This window comes from Alligator sinensis, unplaced genomic scaffold (assembly GCF_000455745.1).
Source record: "Alligator sinensis unplaced genomic scaffold, ASM45574v1 scaffold797_1, whole genome shotgun sequence".
Classification (NCBI taxonomy): Eukaryota; Metazoa; Chordata; order Crocodylia; family Alligatoridae; genus Alligator; species Alligator sinensis.
Genome location: NW_005842839.1, coordinates 621,177 through 642,542, shown reverse-complemented (window position 1 = coordinate 642,542; position 21,366 = coordinate 621,177). Strand labels below are relative to the sequence as shown.

General features: G+C 44.3%; 1 protein-coding gene across 1 annotated transcript in view; it reads right to left on the bottom strand.

Moving 5' to 3' along the window:
• Window positions 1-20,743, bottom strand: part of LOC102368820 (protein diaphanous homolog 2-like) — a 32,377-nt gene extending 11,634 nt beyond the window's left edge. Inside the window, exons 1-3 of the mRNA XM_025191598.1 lie at window positions 20,645-20,743; window positions 20,157-20,189; window positions 16,112-16,288 (exon numbers count right to left, since the gene is read on the bottom strand). Coding sequence (XP_025047383.1) covers window positions 16,112-16,288; window positions 20,157-20,189; window positions 20,645-20,647 — 213 coding nt within the window. The 5' untranslated portion in view covers window positions 20,648-20,743. The remainder of the gene's footprint in view (window positions 1-16,111; window positions 16,289-20,156; window positions 20,190-20,644) is intronic.
• Window positions 20,744-21,366: the final 623 nt, after the last annotated feature.

Here is a 21,366-nt window from a genome sequence, read left to right as displayed (position 1 = left end):
AGAATCAGCACGTCTGTTAGAATCACCACATTGAGGTGTGGGGGTGGGGAGGGGAGAGGAGAACAAGTTATAAAAAAACTGAGCAAAAGTAAATATTTCAAGCATTAGTCCTTGAAACAAAATTTTATTAGATGTTTAAGTGGCATACAATATTCTCACTTTAGACCGTACTGTTTTGGAGCCATCCAAAAAGTTTAAACTTTCAATACAATACACAAAGAGTGTGCTTGAATTCTTTCTTCTTAAACAACAATATTCTGTAATGGGCTTCCAAGCTCATATTGGACACTTAATTGCCTTTTCAGTACAATTTCTCATCAATACATTTAGTGTTTTTCACGAAAACAGAAAGGAACAGTCACTTGCCAAAACTCACTCATAAGGGCAGGAACAGAACTACAAATGCGAACCAGGAATCCTAAATCCCACTCCAGTGAAATTCATTAGATACTACTGCTTCCAGCACTTGCTACAAGAAGGATTTATTTAAAAAAATGAAAATGTTAAGTGACTTTGCACTACTGGTCCCAATGATTTCCAATAATATGGCCTGACAGAACATATCGTGAAAACACATTCGTTTTTTTCTGACATGTAAGAGTTCGGGTCCAGGAGCAGCAGTTTGAGTCCAGGAGAGGGCAGAGACGCATAGGTGTAAGCCCATCGTGACCCTGCACTCCAAAGACCCTCAGCAGCCACAGCAGACCCCCATCTGACCTCAGCAGACCCAGAGGTGAGCAGGACCCATGGAGGGAGGGGACTAGCCAGCTGCAGGAAGGTAGCTGAGAGGAGCCAAGGAGGAGTTTGCCCTGCCTCAGCTCCTACTTGGCCCAGCCCCCCCAGGGAGCCACATGAACAGGATACTCAAACAGGTGTGCTTCTGGGCCTGGCACTCAAGTTAGCACAGAAGTTTGCGCAGGAGCAACAGCTGAAAGGCATGAGGGTCCAGGCACTGAGCTCCAGTCAAGGGTCTGCACAGCAGTAGCCAGACTACTACAAGGACAATGGTTAGTGGGACACATTATACCCCGAGGCTCCCCGCTACACCTGGACTCCACACCTCTGCCACCAGTGGGGTATCCACCCAAAGGGAGCCCATGGTTCCGGCCTATACCCAAACGGAGCTTGCGGTCCCTGCCCCCACCCGGGTGGGACCCTCTGCCCCAGCCTCGACTCAGATGGAGCCCCTGGCTCCATGTGGAGGCTGCCTAGCAAGATTGCAGGCAGCTTGGATTGGGGACATTAATACCTCCCCTTGTAGGGTGTGCCCAATGGTGGAGGCCGTGGAGTACCAGATCAGGGAACTCCAGGCAACAGTTCAGCGGCTGCACTCCATTAGAGATGCGGAGCAGGAGCTGGACTCTTACTTTCAGGCTCTCTACCTGATGGCTGATGAAAGCATGGCGGAACCAAGGAACCGCCATGAAGTCCAACCTGGGGTTGTCCGGACAATGGTGGTCTCTGGCCCAAAGAGGCACAGTGCCAGGGTTACCACTCCCCTAGAGCTGCAAAACTGTTTTGCACCTCTCACACCAACTGAGCCAGCCATACCACCGACTCCAGCATGTGAGGACAGAGGGCCACCAGCACCTGTGCCTAGAAGAAGGCACAGAGTTATCATGGTGGGTGACTCCCTCCTTAGGAGGACAGAGGGAGCAATCTGTCACCTTGATCCCTTAGCCCATGGGGTCTGATGCCTGCCTGGAGCTCATGTCCAGGATGTGACAGAGAGGATCCCCAAACTTTTCTGGCCCTCTGACCATCATCCCATGCTACTCATCCATGGGGGCACAAATGATATGGCACAGAGCAGTCCGGGCCGGATCATGCGTGACTACAGGGCTCTGGGGGCTGGGCTCAGGGGGGCTGGGGGCACAAATAGTTTTTTCATCAATCCTCCCGGTCACAGGACATGGGCTCTGAGGGAAAGGTGCATCAGCAAGGTGAATACAAGACTCCAGTGATGGTGCTATCGTGAGGGGTTTGGCTTCTTTGACCACAGTTCACACTTCAGAAAGAGCAGACTGTTGGAAAGGGATGGCCTCCACCTCACCTGGAAAGGGAAGCAGCTCTTCTCAGCCAGAATGGTTGACCTTTTTGACAGGGCTTTAAACTAAGACTGCTGGGGGATGGATGGTCTATTAACAGTTCTAGCCCAGGTCATGTCAGCCGCGTTACTAATAACTTGGGCAGCCCAAGGAAACCCGTTCTGACGACAGTCCAAGGAAAGGTCCTGCCTCATCCCATAGGGAAGCATGGGGCTTCTCATGGCAGATTTAACTGCCTATACATGAACGTCAGGAGCTTGGGAAACAAGCAAGAGGAACTGGCCCTTCTCTTACGTGAAAATGACTATGACCTTGTAGGGATAACAGAGACCTGATGGGACCCTACCTACGATTGGTCTGTTGCTTTGGAGGGTTATACCTTGTATAGGAGAGACCGTCTTGGGAAGAGGAGTGAGGGTGTTACTCTCTATGTCAAGGATCAGTTCACTTCCCTGCAAATTGAGTTTTCTAACCAGGACAGGTGTCTTGAGACCCTCTGGGTCAAAATATGGAGAGAATATGGGGAGGGTGACATACTTGTAGGAGTTTACTATAGACCTCCCCACCAAGAGCAAGAACTTGATCGGGAATTCAATAGGGAACTGGTCAAGGCCATGCACTCCTGATGCATGATCGTAAGGGAAGTTGAAGTCCCCCATGACATCTCTTGGGATGAGCGCATGGCCAAATCCGACAGGTTGTGCAGCTTTCTTGTTTGCATTGATGACCTCTACCTAACACAGGAGGTCTACGGGCTGACAAGGGGGGAGGCATTACTTGAGCTGGTGCTTGCCAAAGAGGGGGAGCTGGTGAGCAATCTGAGGATCAAGGGGAAGCTCGGTGACAATAACCATGATTTGGCCAGCTTCTGAGTTCACCGAAGAGCAGGCAAATCCCCCAGTAAAACAGAAGTCCTTAACTGTGGAAAGGATGACTTTCGCATAGTCAGAGATTTGGTAAGTCAGGCAATTAGAGGCCATACCCCCCTAGATAAAGGAGTACACAAAGAATGGTCATCTCACAAAAATATAATCCTCGAGGCACAGGGGACAGCTATTCCATCTCACAAGAAATGTAATCAACGGGCAAGGAGGCCCCTTGGCTGAACAAGGAATTGTTGGACCTCATTAAAATCAAAAGAGAAGCCTGCACCAGTTGGACAATGGGAAGCATCACCAAAGAGGACTACTCAGCACTCATCCGCACCTGTAGGGAGCAGTCCAGAAAAGCCAAGGCACAAACCGAACTCAGGCTAGCTAGGGGGATCAAGGACAACAAAAAGTCCTTCTTTAGATACATGGGAAGTCAAAAAAAGAACAAAGATAGCACTGGGCCCCTGCAAAATCAAATGGAGCAGCTGACATCCAATGCCCAAGAAAAGGCCAATCTCCTAAATGACTTTTTTGCATCGGTTTTTCACCCTCTCATGGGGATCACACTGTCAGAAAGGACACAAGCCATCCTGGGAGTGGGTGGTGGGCCCAAAAACTTGATGTGGATCAGGTGAGGGAACACCTTAAGAAACTGGACATTCACAAGTCCATGGGCCCAGACAGAATGTACCCAAGAGTCTTGAAGGAGCAGGCAGACATCACTGCAACCCCCTTGGCAAAGATATTTGAAAATTCGTGGCACTCAGGTCAGGTCCCAGAAGACAGGGACCACGTTGGCTCTTTTCCACTCTTCAAGAAAGGAAAGAGGGATGACCAGGGAATTACAGACCAATCAGTTTGACGTCCATCCCTGGAAAAATCCTGAAGAAAATTGTCAAGGGATCCATCAACACCAGACTAGCGGAAGGCAAGCTTCTGAATGCCAGCCAACATGGCTTTGTGACTGGTACGTCTTGCCTGACCATCCTCATCTCCTTCTATGACCATGTGACAGGATCCCTGGACAACAGAGATGACGTGGATGTCATATCTGGATTTCAAGAAAGCCTTTGACCTAGTTCTCCACAATGTCCTCATGGCTAAACTGGGGAACTGTGGCCTCAATCATCTTATGGTCCGATGACTAGCTAACTGTCTACGGGGTCAGACCCAAAGAGTACTTGTTGACGGGAGCAAATCAACGTGACGCAGGGTGACCAGTGGAGTCTCTCAGGGCTTGGTACTTGGGCCAATACTCTTTAACATCTTCATTAGCGATCTGGAGTCAGGAGTCAGATGCAAACTGGCAAAGTTCGCAGATAACACCAAATTATGGGGGAGGGCGGTCACACCGCAGGATAGGCTGGGGATACAGGCAGACTTGGACATGCTCTCAAGGTGGGCTGACCAAAACCTGACGGCCTTCAAATGTAGAGAAGTGTAAGATGCTGCACCTCTGTAGGATGAACCCTCAACATACTCAGAAGCTCGGCAGTACTATGCTTGCTAGCACCACAACCGAAAGAGACTTGGGGGTCCTGACTAACCACAAGATGAAAACGAGTCACCAACGCAATGCTATGGCTGGCAAAGCAAACCAAACTCTGGCATGCATCTACCGATGCATCTCAAACAAAACCAGGGATGCCACCCTCCCACTTTACTCAGCCTTTGTGAGGCCACAGCTGGAGTACTGCGTCCAGTTTTGGGCCCCCCACTTCAGGAAGGATGTGGAACAGCTTGAGAGAGTGCAGAGGAGAGCCACTTGTATGGAAGACAGGCTGTGTGAGGAGATGCTGAGGGATTTGGGACTCTTCAGTCAGGAAAAGAGAAGGCTCAGGGAGAACTTGGTAACAGCCTACAATTATATAAGAGGGGTACATCAGGACCTGGGAGAACAGCTGTTCACCTGGGCTCCCCAAGGGATAACAAGGTCTAATGGCCATGGAAGGTCTAAACTCCAGGAAGGCTGATTTAGACTAGACACAAGAAAAAAGTTCTTTACAGTGTGTCCATGGTCTGGAACAGACTCCCCGCTGCCCAAGGTGGTGTAAGCACCTACTCTGGACTTCTTCAAAAAAATCTGGATATTTTTCTGGCTGGGATCACTTGATTCCACCTAACTTCCTGCCTATGGTGGGGGGGCTGGACTCTGATCTCACAAGGTCCCTTTCAGTCCCTAATGTCTATGAAATCTATTAAATATATTGCAAGCTCATAATCTGGACTGACTGCTTATGATTATATTTGGTTTTGTGCTATTGCCACAGCAATGTTATTCAAATTCTAGATTTCTCTTTCAGCTTCAATGATCACTAACTAAGCACGAAGCCCCAAGGTAAACTAAATAAAATCAGAAACCTTTAAAAATAAATATCAAAAAAAAAAAAAAAAAAAAAGAGAGAGGAACAAGTAGCTAAATCATTTATGATTTAAAATTCATTTTGCTTATTTTTTTCAATCACCTGTCATCTTCAAAAAGCAATCCCAGGAACAATGATTTCCCATGATTGCTGACCCTAGTCAATTACAGATTTCACAAACTTGCTTAGATCTTACTGATTTATTGTCCCTAAACCTGTCCTTCACTGATAGTGCTGATTGTGCCATCCTCCTAAATAATCAAGATCATAACCCAACAGCTTTTTTTCTTATAACGCTTAGTTTCTCATGCATTCATAAAGTCAAACTTGTTTCTTAAAATGTTTTTTTATAGTTGATATTGTAATACCTACAAGATAGCTAGGTGGGAAGAGCTGAAGTTTAGGCATACAACAATTTATTCCTTGTTTAGTTTTATTGGTTCTGTGGGTACTGCATGTAGCAGGCTTAAGTACTTCACATAACATTTTAACGTATCTAGTTTTAGAACAAAAATTCATGTAATTTAACATTAAAGGTCTGGGCATTTAACGTCATCACAAATTGTATCATTTGAAGTCAACGTGAAAATAAGCCACCTTCATGTCAAAAGGTGTGTGTTATATACACATTCAACACCACCTTATTTTTGAAGGCCAGCATTACACATTGGCATTCTGCTTCTCTGATTGAATGAGCTTGCAGCATTTGCCAGACTTTCAACAGAGTATCATAAAACCACAAGTTACAGAGAATATCTGATGTTCTGGTTGAAATGTATTCATCACCTCATCCACTTAGCTCTGATTTACTCTAACCCAGTTTCAAAAGCTTAGCCTAACACTTTAAGAGAGAAGCAACAGGGCAGAAGGAGGAGAAGTTGCACTTCATGTGAGACCCATATGATTGCTCAGAGCTCCAGTACAGAAGCTGGAGATAGGCCTGTTTAGAACTCTCTGGGTTAGGGTCAGAGGGGGAAAGCAACAAGAATGACACCATGGTAGGGGTCTGCTACCAGACCAGGAGGAAGTGGTGGATGATGCTTTCTTCAAACAGCTAGCAGAAGCTTCCCCGATCACAGGCACTAGTTCTCATGAGGGACTTCAATCACCCTGACATCTGCTGGGAGGGCAATACAGCAGTGCGCAGGCAATCCAGGAAGTTTTTGAAGAGTACTGGGGACAACTTCCTAGTGCAAGTGCTGAAGCGGCCAACTAGGAGCCATGCTCTTCTTGATCTGCTACTCACAAACAGAGAAGAATTGGTGGGGAATGTAGCAGTGCATGGCAACTTGGGCAGCAGTGACCACGAGATAATACGAGTTCAGGATCCTGAGGAAAGGAAGGATGTAGAGCAGTAGAGAAATTCAGAAAAGCAGACACTGACTCACTAAGAAAACTATGGTCTGGATCCCCTGGGAAGCCAGACTGAGAGGCAGAGAAGTCCAGGAGAGCTGGCTGTACTTTAAAGAAGCCTTACTGAGTAGAGACAAACCATCCCGATGCACAGAAAGACTAGCAAGTTTGGCAGAAAACCAGCCTGGCTTACCAGGAAACTCTTCAGTAAACTAAATCACAAAAAAGGAAGCTTATAAGAAGTGGAAGCTTGGACAAATAACTAGGGAAGAATATAAGTGCATTGCTTGGGCATGCAGGGATGAAGTCAGGAAGGCCAAAGAGCAATTGGACTTGCAGCTAGCAAGGGAAGTGAAAGACAACAAGAAGGGTTTTTACAAGTATGTCAGTAGCAGGAGGAAGATCAGGGAAAGTGTGGGCCCTTTACTGAGTGGGGGAGGCAACCTTGTGACAAAGGATGCAGAGAAGGCTGAAGTGCTCGATGCCTTCTTTGCCTCAGTCTTCATAGGCAAGGTCATCTCCCAGACTACCACACCAGGCAGCACAGTTTGGGGATGAGGTAAGGAGCCCTCAGTTATGAAATAACACGTTAGGAACTACTCAGAAAATCTAGATATGTACAAGTCCGTGGGTCCTGATGGGATGCACCTGAGGGTGCTGAGGGAGTTGGCTGATGTGACTGCAGAGTCATTAGCCATCATCTTTGAAAACTCATGATGATCAGGAGAGCTCAGAGAACAGCAAAGATAGTGGTCATTAGGGCTGTACGAAATTTTGGCAGCCGTTTCATTTTGGAAGCATTTCAGGATGTTTTGGCACCTGAAACACTGAATCTGAATCAAAACAGAAGTCTCAAAAACATCTCTGAAACAAAACAAGGCATCCAAAACGTTCTGGAAAATCTTGGCATTTTGGAGCCGGGCTTGCAGAAAAACAGCTGTACGCTGCTGCCCTGCCACACAACTCTGCTCCACAGGAAGCAGAGAGCTGTGCTGAAGGTGTCCTCACTGGGGCTGCAAGGGGTAGGCAGTGATGGCAAGGAGACCCCAGTGCAGATCTCTGCTCACTGCGGACCCAGGTTGCGTGGCAGGGCAGCCCTGGTCCCTGCCGCATGACCTGGCTGCACAGGGTAGGCAGCAGTAGCAAGGAGACCCCGGCACATATCTCTGCTCCCTGCGGAGCCAAGTCACATGGCAGAGCACTGTTGGTCCCTACCACAAGACCTGGATCCAGTGTGAACAGAGATCCATGCCGGGGTCTCCTCGTCACCACTGCCCGCCCCGCACAGCCCCACATCACCGAAGCAGCACAGGGCGGGCAGCAGCGGCAAGAAGATCCCCAACGCAGTTCTCTGCTCCCTGTGGAACCAGGTTGCATGGCAGGGACTAGGAAGCTTGCTTGTCGCTCTGCGCTGCTTTCCTGCCCTGCAACCCATCATGACAGGGATCAGAGATCCACACGAAAGTCTCCTCGCCTGCACGGAAAGTAGCAGCCCTCCCACAGACAAGCCACCCACGGCTCCGTTCTGCTCCCCACTGGGGCCCTGCAGCCCCCAGTCCCAAACCTCGCCCAGCTGAGTAGGGCTATGCAAAGCTTGCAGCCCATTTGAAACAGACACAGAGGTGATTTGGCTGAAATGAAACAGGACAGTGATCCGAAACACCAAAATTAATCACTGTCCTCCGAAATGGCTGAATCTGAAACCAAATCGAAACACAGACTTTTCACAGAGCCCTGATGCCCATACTTAAGAAACAGAAGAAGCAAGATCCAGGGCACTACAGGCCAGTCAGCCTCACCTCAGTCCCTTGAAAAATCATGGAGCACATCCTCAAGGAATCGATTTCTAAGCACTTGGAGAGGAAAAAGGTGACGAGAAACAATCAGCAAGGATTCACCAGGGGCAAGCCATGCCTGACCAACCTGATTGCCTTCTATGATGAGATGACTGGCTCTGTAGATGCAGGGAGACCGGTGGATGTGGTGTACCTTGATGTTAGCAAGAGTTTTGATACCATCTCCCACAACATTCTCACAGGCAAACTAAGTAAGTGTGGGCTAGATGAATGGGTTGTAAGGTGGATAGAAAGCTGGCTGGAGCATCGGGCTCAGAGGGTAGTAATCAATGGCTCGATGTCTAGCTGGCAGCCGGTATCAAGTGGAGTGGCCCAGGGGGCGCTACGGGGGCATCTTTCGTCAATGGCCTAGAAGATGGCATAGAGTGCATCCTCAGCAAGTTTGTAGGTGACAGCGAGCTGGGGGGAGTAGTACATATGCTGAGGATAGGGCTAGGATTCAGAGTGACCTAGACAAATTGGAGGATTGAGCCAAAATAAATCTCATGAGGTTCAACAAGGACAAGTGCAAAATCCTGCACTTAGGACAGAATAATCCCATGCACCAGTACAGGCTGGGGGCTGACTGGCTGGGCAGCAGCTCTGCAGAAAAGGACCTGGGGGTTACAGTGGACAATAAGCTGAATATGAGCCAACAGTATGCCCTCGTTGCCAAGAAGGCTAAGACCATACTGGGCTACATTGGTAAGCCTGTATGGTCAAGGGAAGCGATTATTCCCCTCTATTCAGCTCTGGTGAGGACACATCTGGAGTACTGTGTTCAGTACTGGCACCCTACTACAGAATGGATGCAGACAAATTGCAGAGAGTCCACCAGAGAGCAGTAAAAACGGTGAGGGGGCTGGGGGACATGACTTCTGAGGAAGGGCTGAGGGAACTGGGATTATTTAGTCTACAGAAGAGGAGACAGAGGGAGACTTAATAGCAGCCTTCTATTTTTGAACCTGAAAGGGAGTTCAAAAGAGGATAAAGCTAAACTGTTCTCAGTGGTGGCAGATGACAGAAAAAGGAGTAACCGTCTCAAGCTGCAGCAACCAAAGTTTAGGTTAGACATTAGGAAAAATTCTCTCACTAGGAGGGCAGTAAAACATTGTGGAACAAGTTACCCAAAGAGGTGGTGGAAGCTCCATCCTTGGTGCTTTTCAAAATCCGGCTAGAAAAACTTTGGATGGTATGATCTAGTTAGGAATGATCCTGCTTTGAGCAGCGGTTTGAACTAAATGACCTCCTGAGGTCCCTTCCAACCCTAACTTTCTATGATTCTATGACAAATCCACCTTATGCCCTAGCCCTGACTGAGAGCATGAGCATGCAGCAGCAGACCCTGCTATCCATCTCATGACCAGGAATCCAGGTTTCTGTTTCCCACAGTAAAACCTGGATTTACTCCTTTGAAGCAAGAAACTGGCAGAGTTCCAGCCTGCAGGGAGCTGCCTAAGTCTGGGGGGAGGGTGTTTGGAGGCAGGGAGAACCATGTGTGTATGCACAAACATGTGGCTGGAGCAGGACAGTGCACATGGGCCAGACATTTCCCTCTTCATGGCCAGGAGCCATCACTTGTGCCATGGAGCCTGCCTGCTGCCACTCTCTGCCTTCTCCTGTGCCTGCCGGCAGATATGCACAAAGAGGTGGCAGTGGGGAGGCATGGAAGAAAAGAGACATGGGGCAAGAGCACCTGGGGGACGGGAGGTGGGACACCAGGTGGTGCCAGGTGCTAAGTATGGGCGTAGCAACAGAGGTCCTTTGGGCACTGCAGCAGGTAGGGAATGACAGGCACCATGCAGGGCAGTTGCAGACTTCAGCATGGACCCCACACTGTGGATTGACGTGCTGTCCGAGCTCCAGCTGGAAGAGAGTCAGCAGTTGTGGCAAGGGTGTGGCAGGTCCCGGGGCTGCACAACAGGAGCAAACCTTCCTCTTCCAAGGTACCATGCCCACTCCCTCTCCACCCGCCCCCAGTCCAGGTTCAACTTTGGCAGGCTCCCCACCCAGGCCCATGCACACACGTGTGCCCAGAAAGCACTCTGCCTACTTCCTCCAGCCGCCAGGATCTCCACCACCCCGCCTTGCATTGCCCTCCCCAATTTTTTTTTGATTGCTAAACACTTAATTGCCCTCTGGCAGGAAGGCCAGGAGCAGATGGCTTCATTGGCAAATGGCGATGAATAACAGCACAACCCATGCATTTCTCCAAGGTGGCCAGGCATTGTAAAACCTGTCCTCACTAAGGCATAGCTCCCGCAAAGTCTTCCTTTGCTCCAGGCATAGGCTGGATTGGAGCAGGCAGAGAAGTGAGGCATGGCCTCCAAGAGGGGCATTTGTAGGACTGGGTTTTGGGACTGAGAGACAGCAGCAGGGGACGGGGGAGGCTATGGCTTGGGTGGTGGGCATGGGCAATGGCAGAACACCAACATAGCAGGGCTGCTCATCACCACAAGACCAACAAGGGGAAGCAAAGGAGGGTAGGAGAGACAGCCACAGTGGGACCTGCATCATGGTGAGCAAAGGAGACAGGGGGAGCTCTGATTTTCCATGATAAAAAACAAAAATGCCAAAATATGTAAGTATTCAGAATTTATTATAATTGAGGCACTGGTATGCTTCAAATTGCTTTAAAATTATAAACATATCAATAAAACACTGTGTTCAATTGAGTGTGTGCACACACATGTGTAGCATTTCCTTTTATTATCATAGAAAAACGCAAGATTGGGGTTTTTTTAAAAATCAGAGAATTTGGGAATTATTTTTTTTAAAAGAGAAAACTAGGATCCCTGCCCATGACAGAGCTAGAACCTACATCATCATGTGCCCCATGCAGTGGCAGCAGCTCCTGCTCTGGCTCCAGCACACGTATCTGACAGGGCCACAAACCAGAAAGGTAGGGCCATAACAATGTGGATGGGCAAAGCAGCTGTGTCAACCCTCATCTTGCCCTCCTGGCTCTGACTGCCCTATCCAGTGGGGCCCGAAGGCCCTGGATTCTGTAGCAGGCCACTCCCCAAGCCATGCTGGTAGTCTGGCAGGCCAAACAGATGGATGACACTGGGTGGATCTGGCCCATGGGCCAAATATTTGACACCCTGCTTTAACATTTTTGTCAAAGATAGCTTCTTTGACAAGCTTTTTCTTACAGCAGTGGAGGTCAAATTTTTTGACACATGCCACAGATGAGCCCCACTCCATCTGAGGGATACTCCAATCACTGACCCCTGTCCAATCTCCTTGGTCTGCTTTGTACCCTGTGTTCCCTGACTGATCTGCTCTGCCTTCAGCTTCCTACCTTATCTGGTGCAGTGACACACACAGAAACTGCTTATGTCACTTGAGGCAATCATACTGCAGATAGCTCCCTCTGCCCTAGAGGCATTTAATTCCTGGAATCCCCTCACGTAGTAATCCCACCCATTTGCCAACCTACTGCTCCATAACCCAATTACTCCTTCAGGAGTTACTGCATCATCTCAAAAAAGCAGCAATTAACTGGCATATACTTACATGGAGTGTCAAATAATTCAGAAGTACTTTTCCATATTCCATGCAAGATAATACATAAGCAGAATTCACTATCTGGAAGTTATAACTACTTTATTTTAGACATGCCAAATTGAAATAAAGAAGCCATAAGACTATTCTCCATTTGACTTGCATCTTGTACTTTGTATCACCTGGAATGTGAAATATACTTAAAGCTTCATTTTTCCAATTGTCATTTCACCATGGCAACCTTAGTTCAGCCTACTTGCATATGCCTATTTTCACTTTACCAAGTACCTTTTCTTACTAATGCAACTGTAAGAAAATCCAGCATTGTTCACCTTGTGAAGAAATTCCCTTTTGACTATCTCCGTTTTGCTGTGCATCTTGTTTGAGTTGTATGCTTGGCTTCCTCCCATTCCCCCTTACTGTGTCCATACCCTTTGTCTTAAATTTCCAGGCAAGTAACCTGTGGAACTGTCTGGTGACCCCGATCACTCCACCGAGGGTTGTTCACCACATCAGCAGGGTTCAAATAATGCCTGTTTCTGGTTGAAGCCGGGTAATTAGGCAGAACAGTTATTTAAGGGTCAGGTCACCTGGTTGGGGGGCTTCCTCCAGCAGGCATTTTGGAAATGCACACAGAACCTTGGGCCTCCAGAATCCTCTGGATCTATCTGTAAGTAGCCTACCTGAAGTTTAGCCAGTAAGTTAGGGTTATGTATCTTTAGTCATATGTTAAAAGGGGCCAACAAGCCCATTCTGTTTTGCTCAAGGCATTTTTTTTTTTTTTTTTTAATACTCTTCGATCTTGTACTCCTTCCCCATTCTCTCCCTCTCTGATTAATAAAAGCTATCTGTTACAGCACACCTAATGGTGAATGCTTGAGAGGAGGGACAGGCCTTTTTGCTCCTAGCAGAGCTCGGCTGATTATTATCTGATTCTGTCTTACCTGAAAACATCCTGGGTGGCTCCAGGCTATAAAGAACACCCAGAAATACTACTAGTGGACAAAGCACCCCCAAGGTCTGTGTAGCCTGGGCTGCAGAGGGCCCTAACAAAGACCAGAGTAGGGGTGGTGGCAGCAATTACCCCAGGCTTGAGGGTGTGCTCCCGGAAGAGGGTCAGCCAGATGTAGGCACCCCAAGAGAAAGCTGGAGCGGGTTTTGGTCAGGCAAAGTGATGCAGGTGGCTCAGCCTAGTAGCACCCCCTCCAATCCCACCACACAACTTCCAGTTCTGTGTTTCACTCCATGCAGAAAGTCAGTTCATCACCTTTAAGTTCTAAATGGCATAGTAAGTAGTTTTGTGCTACACTGTAAAGATGACTGTAAAGATGATCACTCCAAAAGTAACAAAGTTAAAAAATTGATATTCAAGTTATTATGCAACTTCAAAATCTAGATATTTCCATTATTCTAACTTTGAAAGAGTGTGTTTTTACAAGCAAGAAACGCAGTTATTAACATTTACAGTGACATGAGGAATGAGCGAACTGGAGTTGTGTCAAAAGCCACCTGCCTATAAACAACCATCTTCAGCAGACAGTCCATTAGCAAGATAGTTACAAACCATAAATTGGTTCAACATTTCACATCAACACTTGTTTTAACTAAGAAAAAACAATTTACTATTTTGGTTAACTGCTTTTCTTTAAATCTCATACCACGAAATATCAAAGTTTTACTACAACCATTATACTTGTAGAAACATATGTTTTTAAATATTTCCTACACTATCTCCATAAAGAATTAGGTCCCAGACTCATTCATGTCTGAAACTCAGAGGACCATTTTAACATAGTCATGACAGTACTTAACATATATCGAATGCTTTCCAAGGTCTGGCAAAACAACCCTGGCTAAGGAACTCATAATTTAAAGACTATGAAACAAAAAAGTCAAGAAAATAGGAAAAGAGAGAAAATGTTCAACACTGCCCAAACAACACTAGAAGATGCAGTCATGCTACAGTGCCTGATGTTCAAAGGAAAAGCATTTTCCAGACAAGCTTAGTAAAGTCATATCATTAGGGGTCTGCAAGCAAGAAGGCCTGGCTATTGCTTGGTTACACCTAACAATGTGGATAAGGTTGAAAGCACTAACAGATATTACAGATCAACTAAGACTAAGTGGAAAGGAGTTTTAAATGAATGACATTTCAATTTGATATGACAGCAGGTGGCATTATGGAGTGATCCAAAGAATAATTATGTGGCCTAATTATTCTATTCAATATATTTTTATTCTCTGATTCTGAATTTCTTCTAGCATAAGCAGATAAAGAAATGTTTTATAAGTTGCCTCGGTCAGGTTACCACAGACGTGGCTATGCAGACCTTGTTCCCACTCACAGGACTAAACACTAAGACGGTTTCTTTGACAAATTCCAAAAACAAATTGGGCAAAGTTAGTAGTATCTCATGCTATACATATAACAGTGCTCAACAAAATAGGATCATCTCCCCTACTCCATATGCCAGGGGTGTCAAAGATGGCTGCAGGCAAAATCCAGCCTTCAGAGCCCCATCATTTGGCCCCTGGGGCTGGAGCTGACCAGCACTGAAGCTGTCTTTGTGGCACTGGGCAAGTCATCTGAGTTTAAGTTATATAACATGCTATATGAAATGAGAAGAGAAAGCCTAATAGTATGCTTGGAGCACTGCTCTATACAGAAGCAAGTATTGCTGTGGGGGCTTGTATGAAGTACAAGCTTCTTCCTGACCTGTAAGTGTAATGTAAAATCCTAAACAATTTAAAGCAGTTGTGTAGTAAACCAATTTATTTCTATCTAGTTTCACTGAAGGATTAGACTACTCAGGAAAGTATACTGAAACACTAGTGGCAACTAAAACCCTGTGTAGGTATGTTTATTTTGAAAAACTAATCTATTCCACATTATCATTCAATTTTCTGGAGTTTATTTAACTACTAAGAATAAATTGTATTCCAAAGCAAGGACGTCTACACAGGGACTCTCAAGAATAATGGTTTTCTTTCAGTTTCTCACTCTGCCTTAATCCAAATGACTTTCCTATGCAAGTAAGGCTAAAGTAATCGCTTTTTGTTAAGATTCTTCCTGAACATGCTTTGCAGAGGCAGCTCCGGTAGACGAGACAATAGTAACACAAGTCTACAGGCAATGGAGCACAGTTCTAATAACCACTTCACATACTAGTGGAGATGTTGAACATGAAGCCAATTCAAAGGACTTACTTCCTCTGTCAAGTATCTTATTTCACCAGACATTCTAAGCTCCATCTGTAGCAAAGAAACAGTTTCTCCTCAGTTAGTTTAACCCCATCAGAAAGCACACACTGAAGAGGCCTTTGAGTAACTGAAATCCTTCAGTTAAATTTAAAATTCAACTCCTCATGAGAAACTGTACATGCCAACATATGGGACATGTAAAACTGTATCAAACTTGACAGCACATCCATTACAGTAAAACTCGGAAACAGGTTGTTTTAAAATACTAAGTGACTAAGTATTTTAAAATACTAAGTTACTAAGTGACTAAGTAACTAAAGTAACTGTTTAAAATACTAAGTGACTAAGTGTTTTAAAATACTAAGTAAATTCCATTATCAAGCTTGAGTTGAAGCAGAGTATCATATTAAATAAAACTTTTTTTTAAAGTTTATTATACAACACAGGCTTGTAAAACAAAAGTTGCCATTTGGACAATCAGGAGTTGAAATAAATGATGATACAATGTGTTTAGGAAGACTCCCAGTGGCAAACTGAAATTAACAGAATCTGGAAAATGAATGGATAAAACAGGAGGAAATAAGTACTCTCCTTTTTTATTACTTATCCTCAAGTCCCTTACCTAGTCAGCTCAACCAATAGACTATGCATCCTGACTCCCTAGCTCCATACTTCCTATTCAACCTCAATCCAGGCAACTCTTAAGTATCTACAGTACTGGGGAAACTTCTACTACCTATATTACCTTAACTGAACAAAGTCCTTAAAACATGTTAGCCAATAGCTAAAGTCATAGCTTAGTCCATCTTCTCATTTCAAAACGTACCTCTGCAGTGAAATTTCTACTTTTTGGAGTAATTCAGAAACACCAAGGGCAACACTATCCAAAAATACTGAAGCATATGAAGTATGACTAGAAGCAAAGAACTTACCATCATTTTTTCAAAGAGGTCCATAACTTCTTTTTCGGATAAATTCATAGAACGTTCATCAATAAGTGGCTGAGCAACTGGAAGTTCACTTACAGAAGCTTGAGAATCAATAGGATGCTGAATTAGAGGTTTCTCTTTTTTCACAGCTGACTTTCTAAGACTTGTTAGCCTGTCACGCTGCAAATAAAAAGATATTTAAACTTGCATGTATATTACCAAAAAAAGGATGTATAAATACTTATTGAGCACATCACATGCAATTGATGCTGTAAACATGTCCAAGGTTAATTTAAACAGCATAGTCAATAAACAGAGACTGTACTATTAATACACCCTTCAACATGTAAATAAATATTGTTGCATCTTCAACTAAATTAGTCCAGAAGAATGACATGAGTTTCCATCATGTCCTGTAAGATTGTTTTTTAACTCCTTTCCAAGATTCATGGGAACACTATGTTTAGGTGTGAAAAACTTTGGACATTTTCCTAGTGGACAGAATAGCATGTTCTCTCCACTAGGCAACACTGGCAACATAACTCTCATCAACAACATCCAATCCTCCTCTGACTGAAAAGCTGTGGCTCTTCAGAGGTTAGTTCAATTGATACAGTTTGGCAGCTTCATCAAAATGAAGTAGTATGTCCTCATAAAAATAAAGTTCCCAAAAGAATACACAGATTAGATTTTTGTCAGGACTTGTTTAAAAATTGTTTCAAGTACAGTCTCTTGTCATTAACAGCTTCACAAACCTGTTAATAGTTTTATTGCAAAGGAGTAGCCATTCATAGTTTAAATGCGTTCGAAAGACGTTAGTAAGAACTTATGTAAACTACAATAAAGTTACTTGTTTAAAACTGAATAGGTTTTATTCCTTTTTCTCCTTTTAGCAGCACATACACCACTCAGTTAATTTGTTAATACAAAAAACAGAAAGGATCTGTACTTCGATTGAAAGTGAAACTATATTATAAAGCTGTTTGACACCATACTAATCAAAACATTATCTTATTCTTAGGGACTGGAGTTTACAAGCAGAAAGCTTGTTATTTTACTCTATGTAAGCTAGGCAGGAATGAAGTCATCTAAATAGTGAATTCCTAATACATGCTCATGCACAAATTAGTACACTTCACTGGGTATGTAGTTTTTATAGATCCAAAACAGCTTTATGAAGATGTTTTTTATTAAGACAGAAATCACAATAGGTTTGAAGCAGCTTAAATAGGGTTACAAATATAAAAATGTTGTAGCATTTTCTATGAAAGTAAGCTCAATTTGTTCCATCTAGTTAATGTGAGCTTGTTAAACAAATTACTAGACTGAAGTTTAAGTTATCTACAGCTAACATTTGAGGAACATTAAGGATTCAAAAACTGGCTTACAGTTTCAAAGTCGACAAAGAATTGTACTTTATGTTTACTCAAGTGAGTTACTCCAGCTGTGTAGGGCACAAAATGGCAGGTTTCCCTAGCATAAGCTTCAAACTCATCTTGAAAGAGGTAACCCTAGGTAAACTGCACACCCTTTTTAATGTAGTCAAATATGTGGACAAGAACATAACTTTAAAGGATGCTGCCACTTTTCTTGTCATGTAGATATTATGTCTATCTACATATTATTTAATATCCCCTCAAAGTATATAGAATTAAAGGCTCGTCTGGCTTAAAGAAATCCCAACCTTGTGTAAAATATAGCCAATAGAGTTCTGTTTCTCACATGTGGTAAGATAAGTTTTTTAGTAAACAACCAGCATTCAAGTGAACAGCCATTTAAGACTTTTAAAATGAAATCTTCATATTTTCCCAAGGAGAAAGCAACTGTGACCACCTGAAACCTGAGATACTGCTCCTGCCTTGATTCAAGGTAATTTGCATCATAACAGAGCCTCACAGGAGAGCTGAGAGACTTTTCACCAGCTAAGAACTGCCTGCCCAGAGGCACTTTCCATCTACTGACTCCTCTGTGAAATCCTATGAAATATGAACTTTCATTTCTACCCAGGAAAACTTCTTTTATCTGATGCCTGATGAAGGGTGCTTGTGCCCAAAAGCTTGCAATTAAAGACATTTTTCTTGCAGAAATCTCATTAGTATAATAAAAGATATCACCTCTACCACGACCCCCGATTGCTTCAGCCATTTAAGATGCATTTCACTCTACTACTATGTGCATAATTTCAAATAAGCTTTGTGCTTCAGCCAATCAATCTCCTAATTTACAGGCACAGGAATCAATCCCTAAAATTTAAAAGGAGGGTACATGCTTTCAGCACATCAGCTTCAAACCAACTGCTCATGTGCATGCTCATACATGAAATAACCCTACAAGCCACCTTATTCCTGCTAGAAATGTTGGGTGAGGCTATGCCCTAAACATATGCCACATCACACCTCTTATCTATGTGCTAGACGTGCACCGATACATCGGTCCATATTGCATTGGCACCAATAAAAAGAAAATTTACATTATCAGCAATCGGCTTTTTTTGGTTGACGTGGCCAATAACATCGTCAATAAATGCTGCGCGCCCATGCGCAACTGAAGCACACATGGGGCCAGCCCGGCCCTTGGAGAGCAGCATCGGGGAAGGGGCATGGGGGGGCAGATCGAGAGAGTGGGACTAGGACAGGGGCAGGCATTGCCCAGCCAGGCAGGGCGGGACAGGGCAGGATGGGACATGGGATGGAGCTGCAAATAGCTCATCCAGAGAATGGGGGGGCTCTTGACGCTGCTCACACCCTTGGGGGAGGCATTGGGAGCATATACCCCCCAGATCTGCGCATAGGGCAAGGGCAGGCTGCTGCTGTGGGCTGGAGCCACAGGTGGCACTGGGCTCTTCCTGGCAGGGGAAGAGGGCTGGGCTGGGCTGGGGCTGTGCTCAGGGTGGCAGCAACAGTACTGGGAGCCAGGGCTACAGGGTGGGCTACAGTTACCCCAGAATTTGTTGTACCCCCCCCCCAAGGCCACCACCTGCCCCAAGCACAGCCCTGGCCCAGCCTGCCCCCAAGAAGAGCCTGGTGCTCCACAGCGGCACCCTGCCCTCACCTCACACAGATCCAGGTCCATGCTTCCTCCAGGGGTGTGCACAGCTGCAGAAGCTGCCCCCCTTCCTCCCTGCATCCCCCAGACAAGCCATTCATGGCTCTGTCCCACACTGTGCCCAGCCTTGCCTGTCCCTGCTCCAGCCCCTCTCCCTCCCTTGCCATGGGGCCCTTGATCTGCCCTCCCCCAACATCCCTCCCTGCACCCCACAGACTTACCAGCTGGATGCTACTCTCCAAGCTCTCGGGCTGCATAATCAGCAGTCTGATTGGTATCAGCCGATATGCCTCATTAGTAAATTGGCCATTGGTATCAGCCCAAATAATTTTTATCGGCTCACCCCTACTATGTGCCCACACCCAATAAATATTGGCAAATAGAACCGAAAGTCACTAGTCTGTTTTAAACAGAATATTTCATACCTGTGCACCTCAAGAGTTAAGCTTCATTTTTGTGTTTAAATTAAAATTCGCAACATATCTCTGTAGTTTCCCTATCAAAGTATAATATGCTTTTTAAAAACTGTTACAAAACCATTTCTGAGTCATGATCAATGAGATCTTCACCAAATAGGCAGTATGATTTTGTTGCTATATTTAAAAAGCAAAATCATTCAGTCTAGAATGACAGTAAGTTGGGACAAAAATGTTTTTTGAAATGTAGTAAATTATGTATTTAGCCACAGTGAAATCTGATTGGAGTTTATATTGTAAATGAAATTACACATTCATGGGCCATTCAATTGTATTTGAGTTGTACATGTGTTTTGAAATAGCCTTCCGAGGAAGCAGGACAAATTCATACTGCTGTATTAAAACTTAAATTCAAAACGTTTTAAAAAGGTTTTTCTTCACAACACATCTCCAGTAGCGCACTTTCTTTTTAGACACCAGCTAGTAAAACATTTATCCTTTAAGCATATGTTTCATTGTCCACAGCTTTTTGAGCAAGTGCATGCACTATAGGTCAATTATAAACCAAGTTGCCATGAGGACCTTACCACATCATCTGCCAGAGTTTTTATCTGAATGTTCTATTAAAACCAAAAGAAAAGAGTAAAGTTACCTTCTCGTACAGAACATTAGCATGCAATGTTAATACAGACATGGCTAAAGTAACAAATCTCATAGCCAAAAAAACCTAATTTTTAAGTAGGTTAAAAATCACAAGCAATTTATTACCCTTTCACCAGACATTATGCTTTAATTTTTTTTAAACCTGTTCAATAGAAAAGCAAAGAAAACTTTTCATCCAAGATTCCACAGAACCTGAAATCAGTACACGTGTTTTGATTTGCACAATACTTGACTTAATTTTAAATGTTTGAAAAATTGCCAATTTAAACTTTGTTTGGATGAAATAACTGCCAATTTGAGCAGCATTCCTTCCTCTTCATTTCACTGGCAAGCTAAAAGTTTGGGATTACAGAATCAAGGAGGTTTTTCATTTTATTCTATAACCAGTTTACATTATAGGTAATATTATTACCATTTAATATTTTCCTGCGCAAAAGTCTGTGGATCCAATAGTCAGTCATTTCTATTGGTTTGGGTTGTTTTTGAGTTGTAACATCCCAAATTTGAAAGAAAAAAACTTCTAGAGTTTTAAGTGACTTGTAAATATAAACCAAACAGTTGCAACTGGTATCTGTCACCATAATTAAGTCAGCTTCAAGCTTTTGCAAAAATTCTTCCATGTCATCTTTATATCCTTCTTTGGGTACCTATACAAGTGCATTGAGGCTGCTCCAACACAACTGAGTCTTCTAGAGCATGGCAATTACCACGCGCCAGTGGACTGCAGTGTCATGTGCGTCAGCATCTCCACTCTGAAAAAAGTTTGTTTAACAAGTTTTAGTTAAAGTGTAGTATGAATTGTTGCATATTAGTTATTATGCTTAAATGATAATAGTATTGAACTGATCAACCGCTATGATTGTACGAACAACTAAAACTCCATTTTGTGCTTTTCCCTTGCTTGACATGAGTAGATGAAATTCATATGCTCTGTGTACGCGAGTGCCTGTGAGAGGGTGAATGGTGAAAAAATGGTAACTATTTGCATGAAAACAGAAGAAGATTAAACTGATTCTGAAAGCAACAAGGTGCCAATGTATAAGTTACCATACAATAAACTAATTAAGCTAATTAATGGATGGCTGAAGAACTTGTCTGTGATCAGGTACAAAAAAGATAGTAAGAAAAAGGAAT